This window comes from Orcinus orca, chromosome 9 (assembly GCF_937001465.1).
Source record: "Orcinus orca chromosome 9, mOrcOrc1.1, whole genome shotgun sequence".
In the NCBI taxonomy this organism is placed as follows: Eukaryota; Metazoa; Chordata; class Mammalia; order Artiodactyla; family Delphinidae; genus Orcinus; species Orcinus orca.
The window spans coordinates 28,044,085-28,065,452 of NC_064567.1; the positions used below are offsets into that span (position 1 = coordinate 28,044,085).

The 21,368-nt window shown below is 37.5% G+C and overlaps 1 protein-coding gene across 26 annotated transcripts in view; it reads left to right on the forward strand.

The window, feature by feature from the left end:
* The window catches only part of CADPS2 (calcium dependent secretion activator 2), a 495,227-nt gene that overhangs the window by 416,345 nt on the left and 57,514 nt on the right, over positions 1–21,368 (forward strand). For 9 of the 26 annotated variants that reach the window (XM_049714516.1, XM_049714526.1, XM_049714529.1 and 6 more), the window contains 5 exons: positions 8,289–8,430; positions 8,556–8,675; positions 13,275–13,430; positions 14,801–14,948; positions 15,675–15,689. In XM_049714516.1, coding sequence (XP_049570473.1) covers positions 8,289–8,430; positions 8,556–8,675; positions 13,275–13,430; positions 14,801–14,948; positions 15,675–15,689 — 581 coding nt within the window. The remainder of the gene's footprint in view (positions 1–8,288; positions 8,431–8,555; positions 8,676–13,274; positions 13,431–14,800; positions 14,949–15,674; positions 15,690–21,368) is intronic. The other 17 variants (XM_049714520.1, XM_049714527.1, XM_049714532.1 and 14 more) reach the window with 3 other exon arrangements.

Consider the following 21,368-nt stretch of genomic DNA (forward strand, 5'->3'; position numbering starts at 1 on the left):
GAGGGAAGAGTACCAGCTGCACCACAATTGTAGCAACTGTCCCCAGTCTCCCGCCCCTCACAGGCTCACCCATTGACTCCCAGAGAAGGACTGATGAAGACAACAAACTCCGGCTCCCTCATTTCTGTCCAAAAAAGACTGAAGTCCTGCTTACCTCTCCATCCTTCCTCCATACATCCTGATCCACTCCCCACAACTCAAGTCTTAATTAGATGGGTAATCAGTTTAAATGGTATCTCAGGAAACAGTTTTGAAAAACAGATGTATTAAAATTAGGGAAAATAAATGTTTTCATAATGAAGCAATAAGCATGATAGTTGAATGATCCTGAATGACTATGAAGCTGGTACAAATAGATTCTACCCTTGCGTGCCGTTTTCCACAACTGTCCTGTCCTGTCGATAATCCGTATGGCAAGTGACTGCTTCTGACAAATGAAAGCCATCTGCAAATGGCACAAATCATCTCTTTCAGTACTGCCGAAAGACAGACTCTTGGAGCTAGTCACCTTTTAATCTGTGGATATGCTAGCAAGTGGCAAATGACCATTCTGTTGGGAACTGATTCCCAGCTGAAAAATACCACGGTGCTTCTTCTTTAATTAACAGCCTTTTCACATTGCTAGCACATTAAAGCCATCCTTAAGAACACCCGTGCTTATATAATCAATGTCACAGCGTCTCTACCTAAACGAATAATAAATGTTCAGGCTCTACACTAAGTGAAAACCTATCCTCCAAGACTTTCACCTTCATAAAGATGGGCTCATAAAAATGGAAAAAAGAAAAATTGGAATGTGGTCTCATGAGGATAAAAAGGCTAGTGTTAATAATTAACAAGGAGAGTGAAGTGGAGTCAAATTAGCCATAATAGAGCCCAGAGTGACTGGCAAAGTCACCTCTCATTATCAAAAAACTCATTAAGAAATGAAGAGGTGGAAATCCTGGTGGTTATTCTCACACTTCAGCTGTATCAGAGATTATTTTTTAGATTTCTTTCAAATGAAGAACAGTTAGGTCACCGTATTGCATATTAGGTTAATTTTCAGGCTTTGAAATATGGAGGGCTGGCACCTGCGTGTCATTCTACCTCAAGAGCTTAAATGAGCTGTACATCTGAAATTCACAAATTGGTGTTTACAGTTATATCTGTATATACATCTACTAGGAATAATGCAGAAAGGATATGACTTCTAGATTATAGCAGAGCTGTGTGCCAGGTTAGTTTTATAGCTCTTTTACAAATGATGAAATGACCACTAGAACTCAAAAATGTATTTAACACCAATCCCAAGAGCTGATTGAATTCAGAATTGTGTGTCAGAACTTGCTTTACTGACTAATATAGTAAAAGAAACGAAAAGGCAAGGAGTCACTAGCTTTTTCTTAAATGGAATGCTGCAGTACTGCTCTAGTATCTTTTTACTACATGTAGACATTTTAAAATTTTAACCTGTATATTTTCTTAGAAATTAGTGCCTTAGAGAAAATAACCTAAAATGCTCTAACAGTGTTCTTCACTATAGATTTGTAGAAACATCTTTAACTCTTGAAGGCCATGAACGTCAGGAACCCCACACTTGAGGGCTATTGATCATGTTACAGCCGTACTCAGTTGTTTCCATTACTGGGACGGTATTGTGGGACATAACCCCAAAGATCAGAAGATTGTATGTAACTGGAGTAAAATTTCAGACATTTCCATTTGGCTTTAATACTAGTCTCATAAAATCCAGCATGAGAATTGCTAGACCACGAGACTTTGCTTATTTTTGCCCTAAGCCTTGCTTAATGTTTATATTGATTTTTTCCTGAATTAATTCTGCAAGAAACGGGGGCTGAATGCCTACAATTTACCAAATCCCAGTCACCTTACAGATACATGGGTAAAAAACAATTCCTGCCCTTGAAAAGCATATAAGCTAGTGGAGGATATGGGCATATATGCAGTACTAACTATAATGCAACAGATTGTAAAACTGTAATTCAATTATGTGTACTCTGTGCTATGACTTTTTTTTTTTTTTTTTTTCTTTGCGGTACGCGGGCCTCTCACCGTTGTGGCCTCTCCCGTTGCGGAGCACAGGCTCCGGACGCGCAGGCTCAGCGGCCATGGCTCACGGGCCCAGCCTCTCCGCGGCATGTGGGATCTTCCCGGACCGGGGCACGAACCCGCGTCCCCTGCATCGGCAGGCGGACTCTCAACCACTGCGCCATCAGGGAAGCCCTGACATTTTTAATTATAGTTTTAAACTTGGTTTTGTTTGATTTGGATTTGTTGCCCCCAAAATAATAAACATTATAACGTCAGTGCTCTCATTCCTTGTTACCTCCTATCTCTAGATAGATAGATAGATAGATAGATAGGTAGATAGATAGATAGATAGATAGATAGATAGGTATTTTTTAACAAGTGCCCTGAGAGGAAAGGAAGAGTTGGGTGTGGATTTAGGAGGTTATCATTCCAGTATAGTATAAATTAAATATTACCAAACTATGTAAAATTGCTTATCAAATTTTTAGTTAAAAGGAGAATAAATACTGAAGAGTTTTCTATTTTACTTAAACCTCAGCAGGATGCTCTCAGAGTTTCCTTTAGGGGGTGGATTATTCAATAAACAGATATTTATTGAGTGCCTGCCTAATGTGCCAACTTCTTGGCTGGGCGCTATTCCTAGATCTGAGTGGGGAGGAAGTTTGGTTTGGTTTGTGTGTATGTGTTTTCTTTTTACATACTGCTGTTCTAGGCTGCAGTCCTCCAGGCTTTTCTCCTGAAGCCCATAGTCATATTTCCTGTGATGGGGATCCCATTATATGTATTTGTCAACATAGAGAGTGATCTATTAATTTTATATCTTAGTCCATGGTGCTTGCATTGTTAAGGATTGGTACAGTTTGTAGTCCCTTGAATAATTGTTGTTTTCTGGCAAAATCTATTGTTTTTATTGTGGTTTGTGTGGTTGGGTATTTTTTGTGGTTTTTTGCTGGTCATAAATTACTCATTCCCTTCTGAAATGCCTAATTAGAATTAGAATTTTAGGGGGGAGTTTCATTCTTCCTAGTAATCCACTAATGCTGACTAATTAGAAGGAGGAATGCAGATATAAAATTGGATTATATGGTCTCAGGAGTCAACAGCGTATTTTTACCCTAAACACAGTATGTGAACTCTTTTATCTGCTTATCCTTAATTTATCCAGTGGTTATTGTCTCAGTAATCGTTATTAATTGGATTGTAGTTTAAATTCTGTGTTGAAATCTTACTATTAAAAGCCTATGACAAGTACTTTTGTAAATGTAAGACTCTTCTGGGTCTGTAAAGAATCAACACTAATTTATTAATTATTGGGATGCTCAAAATAACTGGGCACATCTGCCCCCCTAGTTTACCTTTTATTTAAGCCTTTTGCTTTCTTTTTGCCATTTCTGATTGTACTGTTGGGCTTGATGTCATTGATGCTTCCCTATTTTCTGACAAGGTGATATTTGGAGATATAGAATAGAATCTTTTGGAAAAAAATATTTTTATCCACCAACTAGATGCTAATCCTCCACTTACGTTCTCGTAACCACTATTTGAGACTCCTTCTGAGCAGTTCTTTCTACTTCCACACCTCTGGTATAATGTCAGAAGCATTCTTGGATGAGGCCACATTGAGAACTGGCCTCTTCCAATGAGCTTTTGCAATGGGAGCCTTGTAAAGGCTTGATTTGGACGGGTGGCAGCCCCAAATCCTAATCTATCCTTATTAAACCATATGGAGAAGATAGAAGCACTCATTCTGATGCCTGGGGTTACATATTACGATGGCTTTTGACAGTGTCTGATAGGAATGGGATGCAAACTGGCATATGGACAACTGAGAAAAGGAGCATGCGTTTACATACACAAGTATAGTGTCATCTGTATTCCAGGAGTCTTGCCTTTTGAAACCGGATTCTCCCTTTTCTTTCTTTCCCTTTCCGTGTGTATTTTCTCTTCATTTCTTCTCATTTTTCCTCTTCCTCTTTCTCCCCTCCATCCCGTCTCTCCCTCCATTCTTCCTCGCCTTTCCTGAACCTGATTACCAAAGAAATACTACCAATTGCCAATTTTCTAAAACTTTTGAACATGGGTTTATAATTGGATTGACTTTAATGAAAAGGAAAGCTCTGCTGAAACGTAAGCAAACTTTTGGCCAGAATTCAATATTTGTGACCATTCTTAGGAAATACAGGAACTCTCCATTTTCTCCTCATTCTGCAGGATGTAATAGTTTGCTATCAAGTCATGACTGAACAGAGAAAATCCTCCCTTTGGTACATTCATTAAAATAAGAGACATAGAATTCCCTGGTGTTCCAGTGGTTAGGATTCCGGGCTTTCACTGACGGGACCCTGGTTTGATCCCTGGTCAGGGAACTAAGATCCCACGAGCCACGAAACCCGGCATGGCCGAAAGAATAATAATAGTAATAAAATAAGAGACATAAAATAGACAACATTCATATCCAGTAGAACTTTTAGCAGCATGATCTTGGACGTATGGGTCTAAAAATAGAATTTCTCATAAAAATATTTAGTACTATATATTTTATAGAAAATATGAAGAGCTACACAGGCCTCAGACGTTCTTATATAGAATAATAATGTAGTAACTATGTAGTAATCTTAATAGTGTAGACAGGTAGTCATTCATTCAACAAACGTTTGAACACTTGCTCTGAGCCAGGGACTTTGTTGGATACTAAGAATACAGACATGGTCCCTTCTCCAAGGACCTTGCACTCTCATAGGAAGAAAGAGATATGTCAGTCAGTACAGAAGTATGACATGGACTACAGTAGAAACCTGTGCAGGGTGGAGAATAAACATGGGAAACCAGTAATCAGGGAGAGGGACAGCAGAATGAAGCATTTCAAGGAAGACTTGGAGGGGAAAGTGTATACTTGAACTGAAACGTGAAAATCATTATGTCTGGACCACAGGAAGTAGGGGGGTCAGGCAAATGAAAAGAGCCAGAGAGGTCATATTAAGACACCTCATAGGGACTTCCCTGGTGGTCCAGTGGTAAAGAATCCACCTTACAATTCAGGGGACGTGGGTTTGATCCCTGGTCAGGGAACTAAGATCCCACATGCTACGGGGCAACTAAGCCTGCGCGCCACAACTACTGAGCTCGCGCGCCTCAGCTAGAGACTGCGTGCTGCAAACTACGGAGCCCACACGCTCTGGAACCCACACACCACAACTACAGAGCCCACGCGCCCTGGAGCCTGTGTGCCACAACTAGAGAAGAGAAAACCCGCACGCCGCAACGAAAGATCCTGCATGCCTCAATGAAGATCCCGCATGCCGCAACTGACCCGATGCAGCCAAAAATAAATAAATAAATAATAAATAAATCTTTAAAAAAAAAAGAAAAGACATCTCATAGATGGCTTTCATTCCATGCTAAGGCTTTTGAAGTTTTTCTTGAGGATCCATTAAAGAATTATAATCTTTGGGAGGTACATTATTTGTTTTACATTTTAGCAAGCCCCTCTGCTTGAGATTTTAAGAAGATGAATGGGCAGAAGGAAAATTAGGAGTCTAAGACCAGTTAGGAGATTATTGCATTAGCCCAGGCAGGAAATGAGAAGGCTGGAACTAGGACAACATCAGTGGTGATGAAGAGAGGGATGAGAAGTGTTAGAAAGATAATAAAGATATAAAATATGCAGGTTTTGACTACTGATTGGAGGTAGGAAGTGAAGGAGAGACCTCTGGTGCAACTTCCAGGTTGCTGGTATAATGATCAGGTGGACAATCCCTATTTTCACTCCTAGGGTGAGAATAAGAGAAGAGAAGTAGGCTTATTTAACAAGATAATGAATTCGGTGCTTATCAAGGATATCAAAAAAGAGAGCTCTTGCTAGAAATACATTCCAGTCAACTGCTACTTAATCTTAGAATCATTATAACATTTAATAATAACTGAGTGTGATTCTCCTTATGTGCTTCATTTTAACGAACTAAGTATGACTTCATAGCCAACATATCTAATCTCTAAATGTACAGTAAAGTAGCATTTGAATTGATGAGGTAGAGTGCTCATTTGTAGATATAATTTGTTACATAAGAGAGCTCTTGCTAGAAATACATTTGAGTCAACTGCTACTTAGTCTTAGAATCATTATAACATTTAATAATAACTGAGAGTGATTCTCCTTATGTGCTTCTTCATCTTAAGAAAGTAAGTACGGCTTAATAGCCAACATACCTAATCTCTAAATGTATAATAAAGTAGCATCTGAACTGATCAGGTAGAATGCTTATTTTCAGAGGTAATGATTTGTTAACATTAGCATATGTTTTGGCTTTGGTGTACTTAAAAATAATGACAATATTTAACAGTACCTATCAAGGTGCAGAGCCTAAGGTTCTTTATACTTTTTATTAGTAAGCCATATAAATGAAGGCTTAGGCACACAGTCTAGCTGTATAGCAATGTAAAATTATCCAGCTTTCAATGCGTATTATAAGCGCATTGAATATTTTCACAGTGTTCACTTTTTTATTGAAATATAGTTGATGTATAATATATAAGTTACAGGTGTACAATATAGTGATTCACAATTTGTGAAAGGTTATACTCCATTTATAGTTATTGTAAAATATTGGCTATATTCCCTGTGTTGTACAGTATATCCTTGGAGCTTATTTTATACCTAATAGTTTATACCCCTTAGTCCCCTTCCCCCTTCCCACTGGCTCTTTTTTGTTTTATTCACTGGTTTATTATATTTTTTATATTCCACATATAAGTGATATTATACAGTATTTGTCTTTCTCTGTCTGACTTATCTCACTTAGCATAATGCCTTCCAAGTCCATCCATGTTACTGCAGATGGTAAAATTTCTTTTCTTTCTTTTTTTAATGGCTGAGTAGTATTCCATTGTATACGTATACACCACATCTTCTTTCTCCATTCATCTGTTGATGGACACTTAGGTTGCTTCCTATCTTGGCAATAGTAAATAATGCTGCTATGAACATTGGGGTGGATGTATCTTTTTGAATTAGTGTGCTTGTTTTTTTGGATATATACACAGGAGTGAAATTGCAGAAAGACCCCAAATATTCAAAATAATCTTGAGAAAGAGCAGAGCTGGAGGAATCATGTTCCCTGAGTTTAGTTTACTTTTCAGTTCATTGAATATAATCGTTTTGGTAACCTTTTCACTTTTTCATGTTGTAACTGAGTTGTTTTTTTTTTTTTTTTTTTTTTTTTTTTTGCGGTATGCAAAGCACTAGCAGATTCAGTGTCTGGGGAGAGCTAGATTTCCTGGCTCACAGACAGCTGTCTTCTCACTGTATCTTCAAGGGTGAAAGGGTCAAGGGAATGTTTCTGGGGTCTCTTTGATAAGGTTCCTAATCCTGTTCTTGAGGGCTCTGCCCAAGACCTGATCATCTCCCAAAGATCCCATCTCCTAATACCATCATACTGGGAGTTAGGATTTCAACATATGAATTTGGGAGAGACACATTCAGTCTACAGCACTGACCTGTGTTCTAATAAAACTATGACCTGTGCATAGAAAGCAGCCATCTTTTAGTGGAGGTAAGTGCATCTTGTCCAGCAGTCCTGTCCCAGTAGTGCAAATTCTTAGACGTCTGCAACAGCTTCAGGTTGGATGTCCTATATCATAATTCAGTGAAGACTAACGGACAACTTAAAAATGCATGTGATATGCTGACTTTTTTAATACCCACGTGAAAAAGTAAATGCCTAAGAAGAAAATCCACAAATAACTAAAAAGTTCATGAAGCAGAATAGACATTCGCAAGGCCACAGTCACCCTCCTGCTGAATTAAACTAGTGTATCTCTTAGAAGCAATCAAACTTATCTCTCAGAATTGAACAGGTTTAGCTCTTCTGTGATACACAGCATACCGCAGGTATTCTAACTCTGTTTAATTGCTGTATTTACACGTGTCAAGACCTTCAGGGAATTCGGCAGCTCCCTTGAATCTCCAGCAAGTGGGCAGATGCCTTGTGTGCTAAACCTCTTTGAAAATAAAACCATACCACCTGGCAGGAACATTTTATAGAGATATAATCTATCTGTGGTTTTGACAGCCATATATAGGAGGTCAATTGTACTTCTTGATCAATTTTCATGACACGATATCCAATGTGAGGGGCCAGACCTCTGTATTTTATTGGTTCTGTGTCAGACTCTTTCCAGAAAAGTTTTTCGTCCATATTTTCCAAATGCCTGATATTATCCCTCTGACAAACACTGTTTCTGCTTGACTATTTCAGCACTTCTGTGTAATGGAAAATTTCATAAACACTTGCAAGAAATCTTTGTGCCCTTGGTTGTCCGCTACGTGGATCTCATGGAGTCCTCCATCGCCCAGTCAATTCACAGAGGTTTTGAGCAAGAGACATGGCAGCCTGTCAAGTAGGTATCTTGCCTAGTGTCCACAGAGCCCCTGTCTCTTCTATGCTGACCTTATGACTTTACACGTGGCCATCTGTAGTTATTGCTTATGGTGGTCCCTTCCCACGTTGTTTGTTTCTTTACAGGAATATCGCCAACAGTCTTCCCAATGTAGCTCTTCCAAAAGTTCCAAGTCTGCCTCTTAATCTTCCACAGATTCCTAGCTTTTCTACTCCTTCGTGGATGGCTTCTTTATATGAGTCCACGTGTGTATCCCTCACTTATTTCCTGGTGGTGTGTTAGCTGGTGCATGGCCTGGGCTGTATTCTGTGCAGATGTGTTTAGATTGCATGGCATTTATCATTGGTTGAGGAATACTATGTTTGATTTTATTTGTTTTGAGTTTTTGAAGCTATTAAGCTAAGCTTAGCATATCAATGATAAATAATATAGATTTTTAAAAAAAAATACTCACTGGTTTGATGTCGTTCATATGTAATCTGTGGGGCAAGGGTCATTTTGTGACCCAGGTTGTAGACTCTAGTCTAAGCGGTATAACCAGAGTTCTTCGTATTCAGACAAGCAGTGTGGTTAACGGTTGGTATGTATCTCCAGGATCCTTAGTTGGCTCCAGCTTTGTTACTGCCACTTGATTTATCTTGTATATGTAGAAAAACCTTTGTAAGAACAGTTTCAAGAACATAATCTTTTTCTGCTTTAATCTTAGTCTCACCTTTAAAAGAAATAATAATGCAGGCTCCAGAGAATGGGTTGTCCTTTGTTTCTCAGTACCAACAAGTTCTTCTTTTGTCCTTTCATATATCATTTGATGCACCTTGTTATTTTTAAGTAATCTTTTTTTTTTTTTTTCGGTACGTGGGCCTCTCACTGTTGTGGCCTCTCCCGTTGCGGAGCACAGGCTCCGGACGCGCAGGCTCAGCGGCCATGGCTCACGGGCCCAGCCGCTCCGCGGCATGTGGGATCTTCCCGGACCGGGGCACAAACCCGTGTCCCCTGCATCGGCAGGCGGACTCTCAACCACTGTGCCACCAGGGGAGCCCTAAGTAATCTTTATATCATTACAAACCATATTTATTAATTCCACATTTTGCTGAGCCTACCTATTGCAGATTCAGTAACCAAGAGTCATTAAAGTGAAAAGGACATGGGCTTTGAAATCGATCAGCCCCACATTTAGATCCCAGCTTATTCATTGTTAAGTCTTCCTTTGCCTCAGTTTCCTCAACTCTAAAATGGTTATGACACCTAACTTAAAGACGTTTTTTGTGAGAATTTTTTAAAAAACTGAAAAGTGCCTGGCACAGCATAGGGTCTCGATAGATGATAGCCACTCCTATTCTACATTATGATTGTTATTACTATAATTATTATTACATTATCGTCAATCATCATTATTACTCATAACTGTATGGTTGTCAAAAGTATGAGCCTCACAGCAATCAAATGGACTCAATAACAGCCCATGCTTTGCACAAGGTCTCTCATGAAGTCAGCTAGAAAGAATAATAATTATAAGAAGAAAATTAGCTACCATTTCTAGAGAATTTGTTATATAAAGTGCCAAATTCTTTATCTCGGTTAAGCTTTGTAACAACCCTGTGAGGTAAATGTCACTTTCCCTATTTTACAGTTAAGGAAACTAAGTCACAAAGAAGTCAAAAGGCAAAACTTACGAGTGTCTCACAGTAAGCAAATGACAAAGACAAGATTTGGACCCAGGTTTGCTTGACTCCAAAGCTCTCACTCCGATTATTAATATATTTTGCTTCCAGAGAATATACTGATTGAAAAGTTGTCCAACATCCAAAACCTATCCCATCACCACATGTCAAATCTATTCCCAGTCTAATCTGCATATAATCAAAAAAAAGAGAGAGAAACAAAGACCAAGGAAGAGAATGGTAACTTGCAAAATAGTTTGGCAGTTTTTCTCCAAATTAAACATCAACACTATACTCATCATAATTATTAAGGTATTAGGTTACATGTGAATCTTTTTCTTACAAGCAAATGCTTTGGGCTTTACAAGTGGTGTCTGTGTGTCCTCAGTTATCTAGGAAGTGTAGTGAACCTTTCTAAGTTTATGATTTTTTTTTGTACTTCTTTACATGGTTTTCTAATTTAACTCTTCTTCCTCATTTCCCATCTGTTTAACATCCTTGATTTTAATGAAGAACACTATTTTGGGCACTGCCTTGTGAAATTTAGTGGGGTTTTTTTGTAATTACTCTATTAGCTTTGAGATATATGTGAGCCCTAAATCTCATTATTGGGAGCCCCTTTTTAAAAATAACCTGTCTCAGGACAGGAATGTCCTGTCTTTATAACAAATTGTGACTTTGTAAATAAAGTGCTTCTACTTTCATCATTCTGGGCAAATAAAAAATTATGTTTTACAAGTTAGTTACCATTATCTTTACCTGCCAAGGTTTTCAACACTAGGCTTTGTGTCAAGGTGGCCAGAATTACTGATCATGTTCTGATGTCATTGCAAAGTTTTTTTTAACTTTTCTTATAAAGCATTAAATAACAAGAAAAAAAATCCCATTTCACATATATAAGGAGTTAAAAATACAACTACTGATAAAGTAAAGAGAAATAATACCAAACTAGCCATGAGTCTGAAGATGCATTTCTACATACTCATGTATAAACCACCTTAAGAGGTGCTCCTCCAAATCTCTCGCTGTATGTAAAATCTTCATTCTGGGTTTTTTTGCTCTAGAAGTGAATGCCAGTCAGGTAAGTTTACTGCTGGCGTTTTGAGAAAATTATCTCAGACTCCATTTTTCACGTTTGAATTCTTTAATCTGTTACTAATACTTTTAGGGATAGGTCACTGATTAGAAATAATTTTAAAATGAAAAAGCTCTGAATAAATTGTGGGTTATACGTGCCAGCTTGAGAGAAAACCTATTTACATTTTTTCATCTATTTGATTATAACAAACTCTTGTTATCTTAATTACATTCCCAATTAAGCACATGTATCATTCAGAATTTCACCATAACATCAAAGAACAGAAAAAACATGTATCCATCTTCTCTATAAAGATTTAATTGTCACATACGATGAGAAAGTCCATTTTTAATAGAATTCTACCTTTACTATTTGGGGGGTTGTTTTGATGGTGGCTTTTGTTGCTGTTGTTTTGTTGTGCTGTTACTTATATTTCTCCAAATTAGAATATTATAAGAAGTAGATTTGCTTCTTTGACAATTATATTCAATAGCTCTTAAAACATAGTTCCTCTATCTACTAAATTGTACACTACAGATGTACAGGAGGATTTTGCTTCAGGACTTTTTTCTCTTATTTTTTATTATATAAATGGCAAAATGGAAAATTGACTATAGTGTTTTCTCAAACATTTTTTGCAGCAACGTCAGCATGGTTGTCTGGTTCTTTTGTTTAATGATACATTTGGGGCACTGAATATTAAGATTTGGAGATATTAAGTGAGGGAAGTGCTATGGGTAGTGTTCACTGCTTTGCTGTGATCGTTCCCTTGAGAATTTAACTCTGAGGACATCTTGGCTAGACGAGGAGATCATGAGGAATTACTGGCAAAATGGGAGGAGGAAAGCACAGTAGATTGGTGATGGAGCGAAGATGCTGGGCGCTGCAGGGCAGAAATAAGCTTTTAATTAGCCAGAGCAGGAGGTGATTGTTTTTACGCTTGGCTAATTAAGATATATTTAGCTAAACAATGTGGTTATTTAAAAGACTTTTTTATAAAATTTTTCTACCATGCTCTTGTGATAAGTTAGTTTATTTTATTTTAATATTTTTCTTTTACAAACCTAAAATATAAATTTTAGGTTAGTGTATGTTAAAATTTTGGAAAGCTAAGCAGAAATGAATCATACAGCAGTTTTTGGTTTTTTCTTTTTCTTTTGTTCTCTTTTACAATTAAGTTTCAGTATACATAGGAATATTTTATTTTCAAATCATCTATTTTCCTATTAGGCTGTATACTTGCTTAATGAAAAGTAATAATATTATCCTTTACTCAAATATGATATACTCTGACACAAATTACCTTCTCGCATGGTGTGAAAATATGGTCCCTAGAGTAACTTTACCGTAGTAGTGAATGCATAGCAGACCTTGGCTCCATGGTTAGATAGATGGAAGGACCTGAAATATATGATGGTGCTCCAACTTGAGAGCACCTTGAATATCTTTTCTCTGTTAGACCATGCCTGGTACTAAGTTAGGTTTGATTATGAACGAGAAAAGGCACAAAGCATTTCAAAGTAAAAGTAAGATTTGCTTCCCTGCCCAGCCTGTTACTTCATTCCCAGTACCTGTTTCACCTTTACCTGTAACTGAGAAATTTAAGGCCCTGAAGGCTACATACCTACAGATAAACAGAAGCCATCATCATGGCTGTCATCATGATGACAGAGGCACATATGCATGAGTTAAATAAAGCTGCTAGTTGCTGTTATATGAATTTTCTTGCATAAAACATACTTTTCTGAATATCTAGGAGGAAATGTGTATTTTATCTTTATCCTAGAGATTGGTAAAGAACGATTTAAGATATTTGTTCCTATGTATATAATTTGATTTCCTTAGTAAAGAGTCATTATTCATTTTACCCCTTTTTAATGAAACCCTACTACTATATTTCCATTTTGTTCTCCTTGCCTTATTCATTAAGAAGAAGTGAAAGGGGAAAATTAGAAGGTTGAACAAAGAAAAGTATTGATCACTAGGGGGTTTACATAGTATTTTTTCACTGATGGCAAGTGATACAGAAAAGAAGAAACAATGTATTGGTGACGCAGCTAACAGTGGAAGTTCACGATGTTCTTCATTTTTCCCTTTTCTTCTAGCAATGGCTCAGCAACATCAGAAGACCTTTTTTGGAAACTTGATGCACTGCAAATGTTTATATTTGATCTTCACTGGCCAGAACAAGAATTTGCCCATCACTTAGAGCAAAGACTTAAACTAATGGCCAGTGATATGATAGAGGCCTGTGTCAAAAGGTAGACATGTATTTTCAAGTTGCTGCTTACTCTGCCAACCCCCAAAATACCACTTTTCACCAAGTCTCTTCTATATAATTGTCACAAGGAAGGTTTCAACATGTACCACTTTTCCGAAATTTCAAGGACATGAGGTCCTTTGACCTGAATTCTGGGGACCCGTGTAATTGATAAAATTGGCCTGCTACTTTTTCTCGGGTCTCCTAACCATTACCCTCATCAATAACACCCGTACCGTATTAATCCTTTCTGTTGTGCTTATTATCCTCTGGGAATACTGTGCTTTAAATTCCCAAAGCAATACTTCCTGAGACATATGGAGGAGATCTGTTAAGTACTTTATGCATTACTTACTGTGTCTGTGTGCTGTGAAATGACATGGCAAACTCCATGGGTGATCATTGCCATCAGTTGTTCTGTTTTTCTGGCATTCTCTATCCACATCGGATGAATTCCGAGTATCTATTTACATTCTTTCAGAACTTAACCAGAAATAAGTTATGAGGCTTTGGATTCTTCCACATGTGCTTTCCTTTTCTTTAATACTTTTTAGAAAATCAGTATTGCATCCTAATTAGCATTGTTTTCCCCATCGCCCTTGTTCACAACATGTGCAACAAAAATGAGGGCAGCATACGGGAATAACAAATTCTGGTTGGAGCAATTAATAATCCTGAATTCTTTAAAGCAAGAAAAATCCTGTCTTTAGAATAATGTTTAATGGCTTTGTAAAGCAAGGCCATGAATTAGATTATTTAATGTTTAAAAAAATTCATGTTCGTCATCTGTGATTCTGGTGTATCAAATCTATGGATATTCTTTGGATACTTTAGCAAAACCATTTCCAAACTACCTGTTATGCAGTTTCTTTAAAAAACCTAAATGCAACTTCAGGTATTTGAAAGAGAAACCTAAATGACATAAAAGAATTACACATTCTCCATTGCACACTGATGATGGTGTTTTAGTGTTTTCTAGACCCTTTTTTTGATGTGGTGAACACTCACACAGAGGATTTGTTCTGCTTTAACATAGAGAAGCAGGTGATTTTTCTACTTGGATATTCATTCAGACAGTTAAGCGCAACTATGAAGTTTTTCCATGAAAAGTACACACTAGATGTAACAAATAGCTTCATTTGGGTAGAAATATTGTCTGAGCGACTGCAAAAGCTATGTTTAATATAAAATACCACAGTCTGATCTTTCATACGAGACACCTGAAAAGAAGAGCATCCTAGCTCCCAGGCAATGCCACACCCCATATTTGCATGTTTTAAATTAGCATCTTGTAGTTTTGATTTCACTTTTACAAAACAGGTGGGACATATGTCAGAAGTTCTTACTCTGAATTCATGTTTTAATGAATAGAACAAGAACTGCATTCGAACTCAAGCTGCAAAAGGCAAGCAAAACAACTGACTTGCGCATCCCAGCCTCTGTGTGTACAATGTTTAATGTATTAGTTGATGCCAAAAAGCAAAGCACCAAACTCTGTGCCCTGGATGGAGGACAGGAGGTAAGTGGAGACTGAAAGTCCCATGTGGAAATGCACCACTGGGTGCCCTGGTGGAGGAGGATGCTGTTTCTAGAAGTCTCTCACTTGACTAGATTAAAAAGACCACGTTCCCCCATACAAGTGTTTGATCTTTACTATAATAATGGAATGCCCCTTTATCCTTTGCTCTTGTCAATTTCTTCTTTTTAATATAAAGACTGCCCAAAATTTTACAAGTGGCCATTGAATTTCAGATATACCTTTTAACGGCTTAGGTGTTGTGTATTTACATAAACCTTGCTTTTCACAAGCAAATGAGAAAGCTAGAAAGCTACTTACTTTGTTTATACAAATATAGAGTATCCAGAGTTTGCATACAAAAAACAGGCCACAGAAAATAGCGCATGAAATATTTTATTTACACAAAAGTTCCCATTTCTTTTAAAGATCAAGTAGAAATGTACTTAAAGATCGGGCTTTGCTTTTCTTCAATAAATACCCCGTTGTTTCAATTTGATTTCTATTTTGTTTGATTCTATACTCAGAAATACAGTTTATTTTACCCCATGATTTATTTTTGTTGAGAGTGGTGATTGGGTGAAATGGATCTCTTTTTCTTAGATTATTTGTTTAAGTAGATGTTTTATTGCATCTTTTCCCATGGTAATTACCTTTTCATCATTTCTTTATTTTTCCCTTATGTTCTCCTTCATCATCTTTTCATTTCCCCCCCATGGCATGATCCAGTTTGGTAGTCAGTGGGTAAGTTTCTTTTTTTTAAAAAAAGCACATTTTCATTTGAATTATTATTTTCGTATGTGTACATTTTTTATTTTCGTCTTTTCAAATTAAAATAATATAATTAATTCCATTTTCAGGGTTTTGGTTTCTGCATATAACACTACATAGCAATACCCAATGACTCATTAAAACACGTGTAGATACTTATACCTTAAATAGTGTCAAGGGGAATGTTTCTTCCCTGTTAAGCTGCAGAATCAGCAAACTACTTTAAAATTTTTAAAGATAAGATTATTTAAAACCAAATGAATTCACCCTCCTTTAAATTCTAAATAAATTCAGAAGCAGAGTGATAGTTAACATTTTCAAGATGCATATACCTGTATTATGTACTTTCATTAATACTAGAAGAATTTAGAGTTTGGGGCTTTGGATGACATATAGCATATATGAGGGTGACCTCTAAATTTGAGGACCAGGAGGCAACTCTTAAGGTCACTTCATACAGAAGAACCCAGATGTGGATTTCAGTGAGGGACATGCCCACCATGATAACAGCCTTTCCTCCCACTCATGGTGTGGGATGTAACCATCATCAGAGGCAGGGAAGAGGCAGGCCTGTGTCAGGAGCCTTCTTCCTCCCTGACACAAGGTTTTCTTGAGGTACTACCCAGAACCTCAGGAGGAACACAGTTTGAAAACCTTTTAGAAGTAAACAAATGAGACCTAATGAAACTTAAAAGCTTTTGCACAGCAAAGGAAACCATAAACACGATGAAAAGACAACCCTCAGGATGGGAGAAAATATTTGCAAATTAAGCAACTGACAAAGGATTACTCTCCAAAATATGCAAATAGCTCATGCAGCTCAATATCAAAAAAACAAACAACCCAATCAAAATATGGGTAGAAGACCTAAATAGACATTTCTCCAAAGAAGACATACAGATGGACAAGAAGCACATGAAAGGATGCTCAACATCACTAATCATTAGAAAAATGCAAATCAAAACCACAATGAGGTATCACCTCACACCAGTCAGAATGGCCATCATCAAAAAATCTAGAAACAATAAATGCTGGAGACGGTGTGGAGAAAAGGGAACCCTCTTGCACTGTTGGTGGGAATGTAAATTGATAAAACCACTATGGAGAACAGTAGGGAGGTTCCTTAAAAAAACTAAAAATAGAACTACCATATGACCCAGCAATCCCACTACTGGGCATATACCCAGGGAAAACCATAATCCAAAAAGAGTCATGTACCACAGTGTTCATTGCAGCACTGTTTACAATAGCCAGGACATGGAAGCAACCTAAATGTCCATCAACAGAGGAATGGATAAAGAAGATGTGGTACATATATACAATGGAATATTACTCGGCCGTAAAAAGGAACAAAATTGGGTCATTTGTAGAGACATGGATGGACCTAGAGACAGTCATACAGAGTGAAGTCAGAAAGAGAAAAATATCATATATTAACACATATATGTGGAATCTGAAAAAATGGGTATAGATGATCTTATTTACAAAGCAGAAATAGAGACACAGACATGGGGAACAAACGTATGGACACCAAGGGGGAAGCAGGGGGTGGTGATGGTGGTGGGATGAATTGGGAGATTGGGATTGACTGTATGATACATACACTATTGATACTATGTATGAAATAGATAACTAATGACCTAGAAATAGATAACTATGTATGAAATAGATAACTAATGACCTAAATGAGAAGGAAATCCAAAAAAGAGGGGATATATTTATACATATAGCTGATTCACTTTGCTGTACAGTATAAACTGACACAGTATTGTAAAGCAGCTATACTCCAATAAAAAAAAAATCCTTCTCCAGAAGGATTCACGCATTATGGATTTCTCACTGATTTTTAATGCACCCAAAGTTCATTGTTCTGTAGTGTTCAGGTATTTAGTGAACACAAGTTGCTGAACCACTTTGTTTCTTGTTCAAACCAGTCATCTTTAAAAAAAAAAAAAAATAGAACTATATCTTAATCATGTTCTTATCAAAAAATTACATCTAATGAGACAATAAAATCTAAAATTTTCAAAAAAAAGAAAACCTTTTATACCTACAGGATTGACTAAATATTTTTTAATAGGTCAAATGCTTTTGTGCTCTACGAATATGTTAAATCTTACAAGTCTTACAGTTGACACCTGGGAATCAAATTCAGAACCAACTCTTCACTGGGCTAACAATTCTCATCCAAGCAGAAAGGCTTAAGTAACCGCTAAGAGGATGAGAAGGCCCACTATTTGTGAATTTCATACTTTTTAGCCCAGAGATAAACATTAGCTATTTGGCCATAACTTATGTGTGTGTACACATCTTTCATTCTTTGAGCAGTTCAGGGGGAAAAGATGTGTTTCTAATACCACAGCATACAACCATACAGACACATTAAGTAGCTGGTATGTGTTATAGAGTGTTCAGTAATTATTCTCTGATCTCTTATGATGTGATTTATTATCTCTAAGTACCTGAATGAGTAGGCAGCTGGCTTGGCTCTCAATGGCTCATAACCACCTTCTCTTGGTTTTCTATAGCCAGATGTAAGCCTTTGATTGTCTGCTTGGGAATATTGCCTTAAGTCTCTTTATACACACATCCATTTCTCATCAGGTTGATAGAATGATCTTGCCTCTTCCATTAATACTGAATTTATCCATTTGTTCTTATTTTTACATACACTGCAGTACCTGATACTGATAGGCACGTAATAAATATTTGTTGAATGAGCAGACTGATTTTTTTTGCTTTAAAAATATTACCCCCATTTAAAAAAAAAAAAAATCCTCCTCTGTAAGAAACAACTCACTGTAGGACTCTGAAAGCAAAACAGGCACAAATGACAAAACATTGTTGCATTGTCAAATGATTCTTTACATTAATAGGTTGGATGGTTTTGAAGAGTAATCTGCTATTGTTCATTATGTTTGCACCTGTACCTTCTCACCAGAGACAATTAGTTTCCCACAACTTTCACACAATTAATATAGTTCAAAATGTGCAGGTGTAAAACTCATTAGCAACCCTGAAAAGTGGTAAACAAGAATTTCAATGCAAAAGAAGTATTTTGTACTTTGCTTTTAATCTCCAGGAAATATATGCACATAATTGCACGGGCTTTTCCTCCCTGTACGTGTTTGAGACAAGTTTTGGAATTATGGCAAAGTGGTGAATACATTACATACAGAGGTGAACCAACGGACCCCAGTGTATAGCAAGCAACAAATAAAGTTGTTGAAAAAACTAGATTATTACACAATTTGGAACCTTATAAAAATATATACTACATTGGTAAACCTAGCAGATTTTTTTTTTTTTTTCTAAATTTAAGGGAATTACCTCTCCACAGTCTCTAGTAAATTTGTTATATCGTCATTGCTGGGATAAAACCTTCCCAGCTCCTTACCCACAGTGAAGCCTCTTCTGGGCTCCTAAATTATGATTCTGTTTTCTTACGTGGCACACAATGATGCAAGCACTCTGGGCCACAGCCCAGAACAGCATTTAATGGAGTGATTAGTGAGTGAATGATCTGCTCTTGTGACAGCTGTGTGTAATGAGTCAGCAATCTCAGGCCAGGCCCTCAGGGACAGATGTGGGGATCAGAAAACCACCAGTGTTTAGAAATCCTCCTTATCCATTCCTGCAGAAAAGCAGATGACTGCGTGGGCCTTAGGCAGTCATATGCTCTCAGAGCCACTGTACCTCGTGGTCCGTCCATTGAAGATGGAAGCACATTAATGGAGCTACTCGGGAGCCCCTACTTATGTGGGATTTGTTCTCAGTTGCAGTAAAATACTTCCGTTACCAGAACAATCCAATCCAACAGAAGGACCAAAATCTTTTAAGAATGCTGGATTGCAGTGGCATTTGATTAGTCTTCGTTTCTTGCGTGTTTCCTCATGAGAACAGTCCGGTGAAATAAGAATATTTACCCACATGTAGGGGGGCAAGGATTTCAGACCTGTGCCTGGTCTGAATTCCCTGGGCTCCATGAAGTAAAAATTCCTCAACGGTCGTCTTAATCTAAGTTCGGAGTCATCTGCTGGAGAAGCAAGGCAGCAACGGTTTACTTTTGAGGGCAGATGTGGGGAGAATTAGTCTAAGAATGGTCTGGAAATTACCGAAACCCTGGTCTGTAGAATCATTGATCCAACTTGAAATATCCTGATAGGAATTTTATTTATAGGCTTTTATGGTTGCCGAGAAAAAGTTTGCAAGTTTTTAACAAAAATTTGGTCTGCTAATCTAAATGAAAAACCTATCAGTTTTAGCTTAGGAAATGTAAATGTCTCCAGATAAATTCTCTTCTTACCTGTTTTGTGGTTTTTGTATGTGTCTGTATTTGTCTTTGGAAGCTATCTGGATCTCCTAATGAATAACTTTTTCTAGCTAATTATCTATTATCTGGATGTGGCATTTCTGAACTATTCTCTTTGCAGAATATGTATGTAAACTATGAATTCTCAGGCCACCTCCCCATTTCCACCCACAGTTCTCCTAGACCACCTCCACCAACTGTGCAGCTAGAGCAGACTCTGGAAGTTCCCAACAGCTTTCAGATTTAGAATTAGTGTAAGAGCTAATCAGAGAAATTTACAGTAGCAAAATCTCATATTAAAAAAATCTAGCAACCCTTATACTATTTGGGTTTGCCCCCTGGGTAACACATTTAAGATGTATAGTATATTTTCTTTCTTCCTTTTTGACTTTCTCTCTCTCTCTCTCCTTCCCTCCATCTCTGCTTTTGGCTAGATTAGATATGAAAGAAAACAGCAGTCAAAAGATGTGTATAGTAGGAGAATTTGATGGCTCCTAGAGTCTGTGGCTTTCCCTGCCTTTCGATAAAAAGGATATAAATGGCCTCTTCAGCAGCTCATCTCTTGACTTTAAGAATTGACAAAATCGGTCCAATGCAAAAGTTTAACATGTATAAGCTCTACTATTTTATATCCAATAGCCTTCTGATGGCATTTCATTATTTTTGAGTTAAAAATAAAGTTTATGGCAAAGGGAGATGAACATGGAGGATAAGGCATATTTAAGAAGATGGAACTGTTTGCAGGTTCGGGTGCCTCAACCCCTGAATGTTCTGTAGCACTTTCCATGTGAGAGGGATGAGAGAAGCTTGAAGCCCATCTCCTGTATCCCTTTCTTATTCTACCCCAAAGAGGAGGGAGCCTCAGGCTGCTATTTTAGCTCTTCCTGCTACACAGACAACGAATTTGGAGAGAGAAGGATTTGAAAAGAGTGTGTGCATGGAGGGAGAGCTGCTGTGCTCATTTGCATAAGCTCCTCCACTGCCGAGGCATTGGAACAGTTTCAGCTGGTGGGGGCCAGGGGGAGTGATCTTTTTGTACCTGTATCTGTGGGGGGCTTCCTGGACATCTCAACTACCAGCCAGGTTTTTCAGGTTCTTCCTCTTCTGCCTTGCTTTTCTTTGTTCTCTTCCCTTTCCCTTCTCTTCAAGCTGTTCTGAAAGCAAAAGTGTCAGTACTACAGCAGTAGAAATCCCCCATCTAGGTTTCCGTTCTGTTTGTCCTTTGGGGAGCACAAATTTGAGGATCAGTAAGGCTTTACGTGAGATGGACGCTTAGTATTTTGTTTCACTGAGTGGAATACATGCCTAGAAATTTCCTTGTTCATATATGTGTGCTTAAT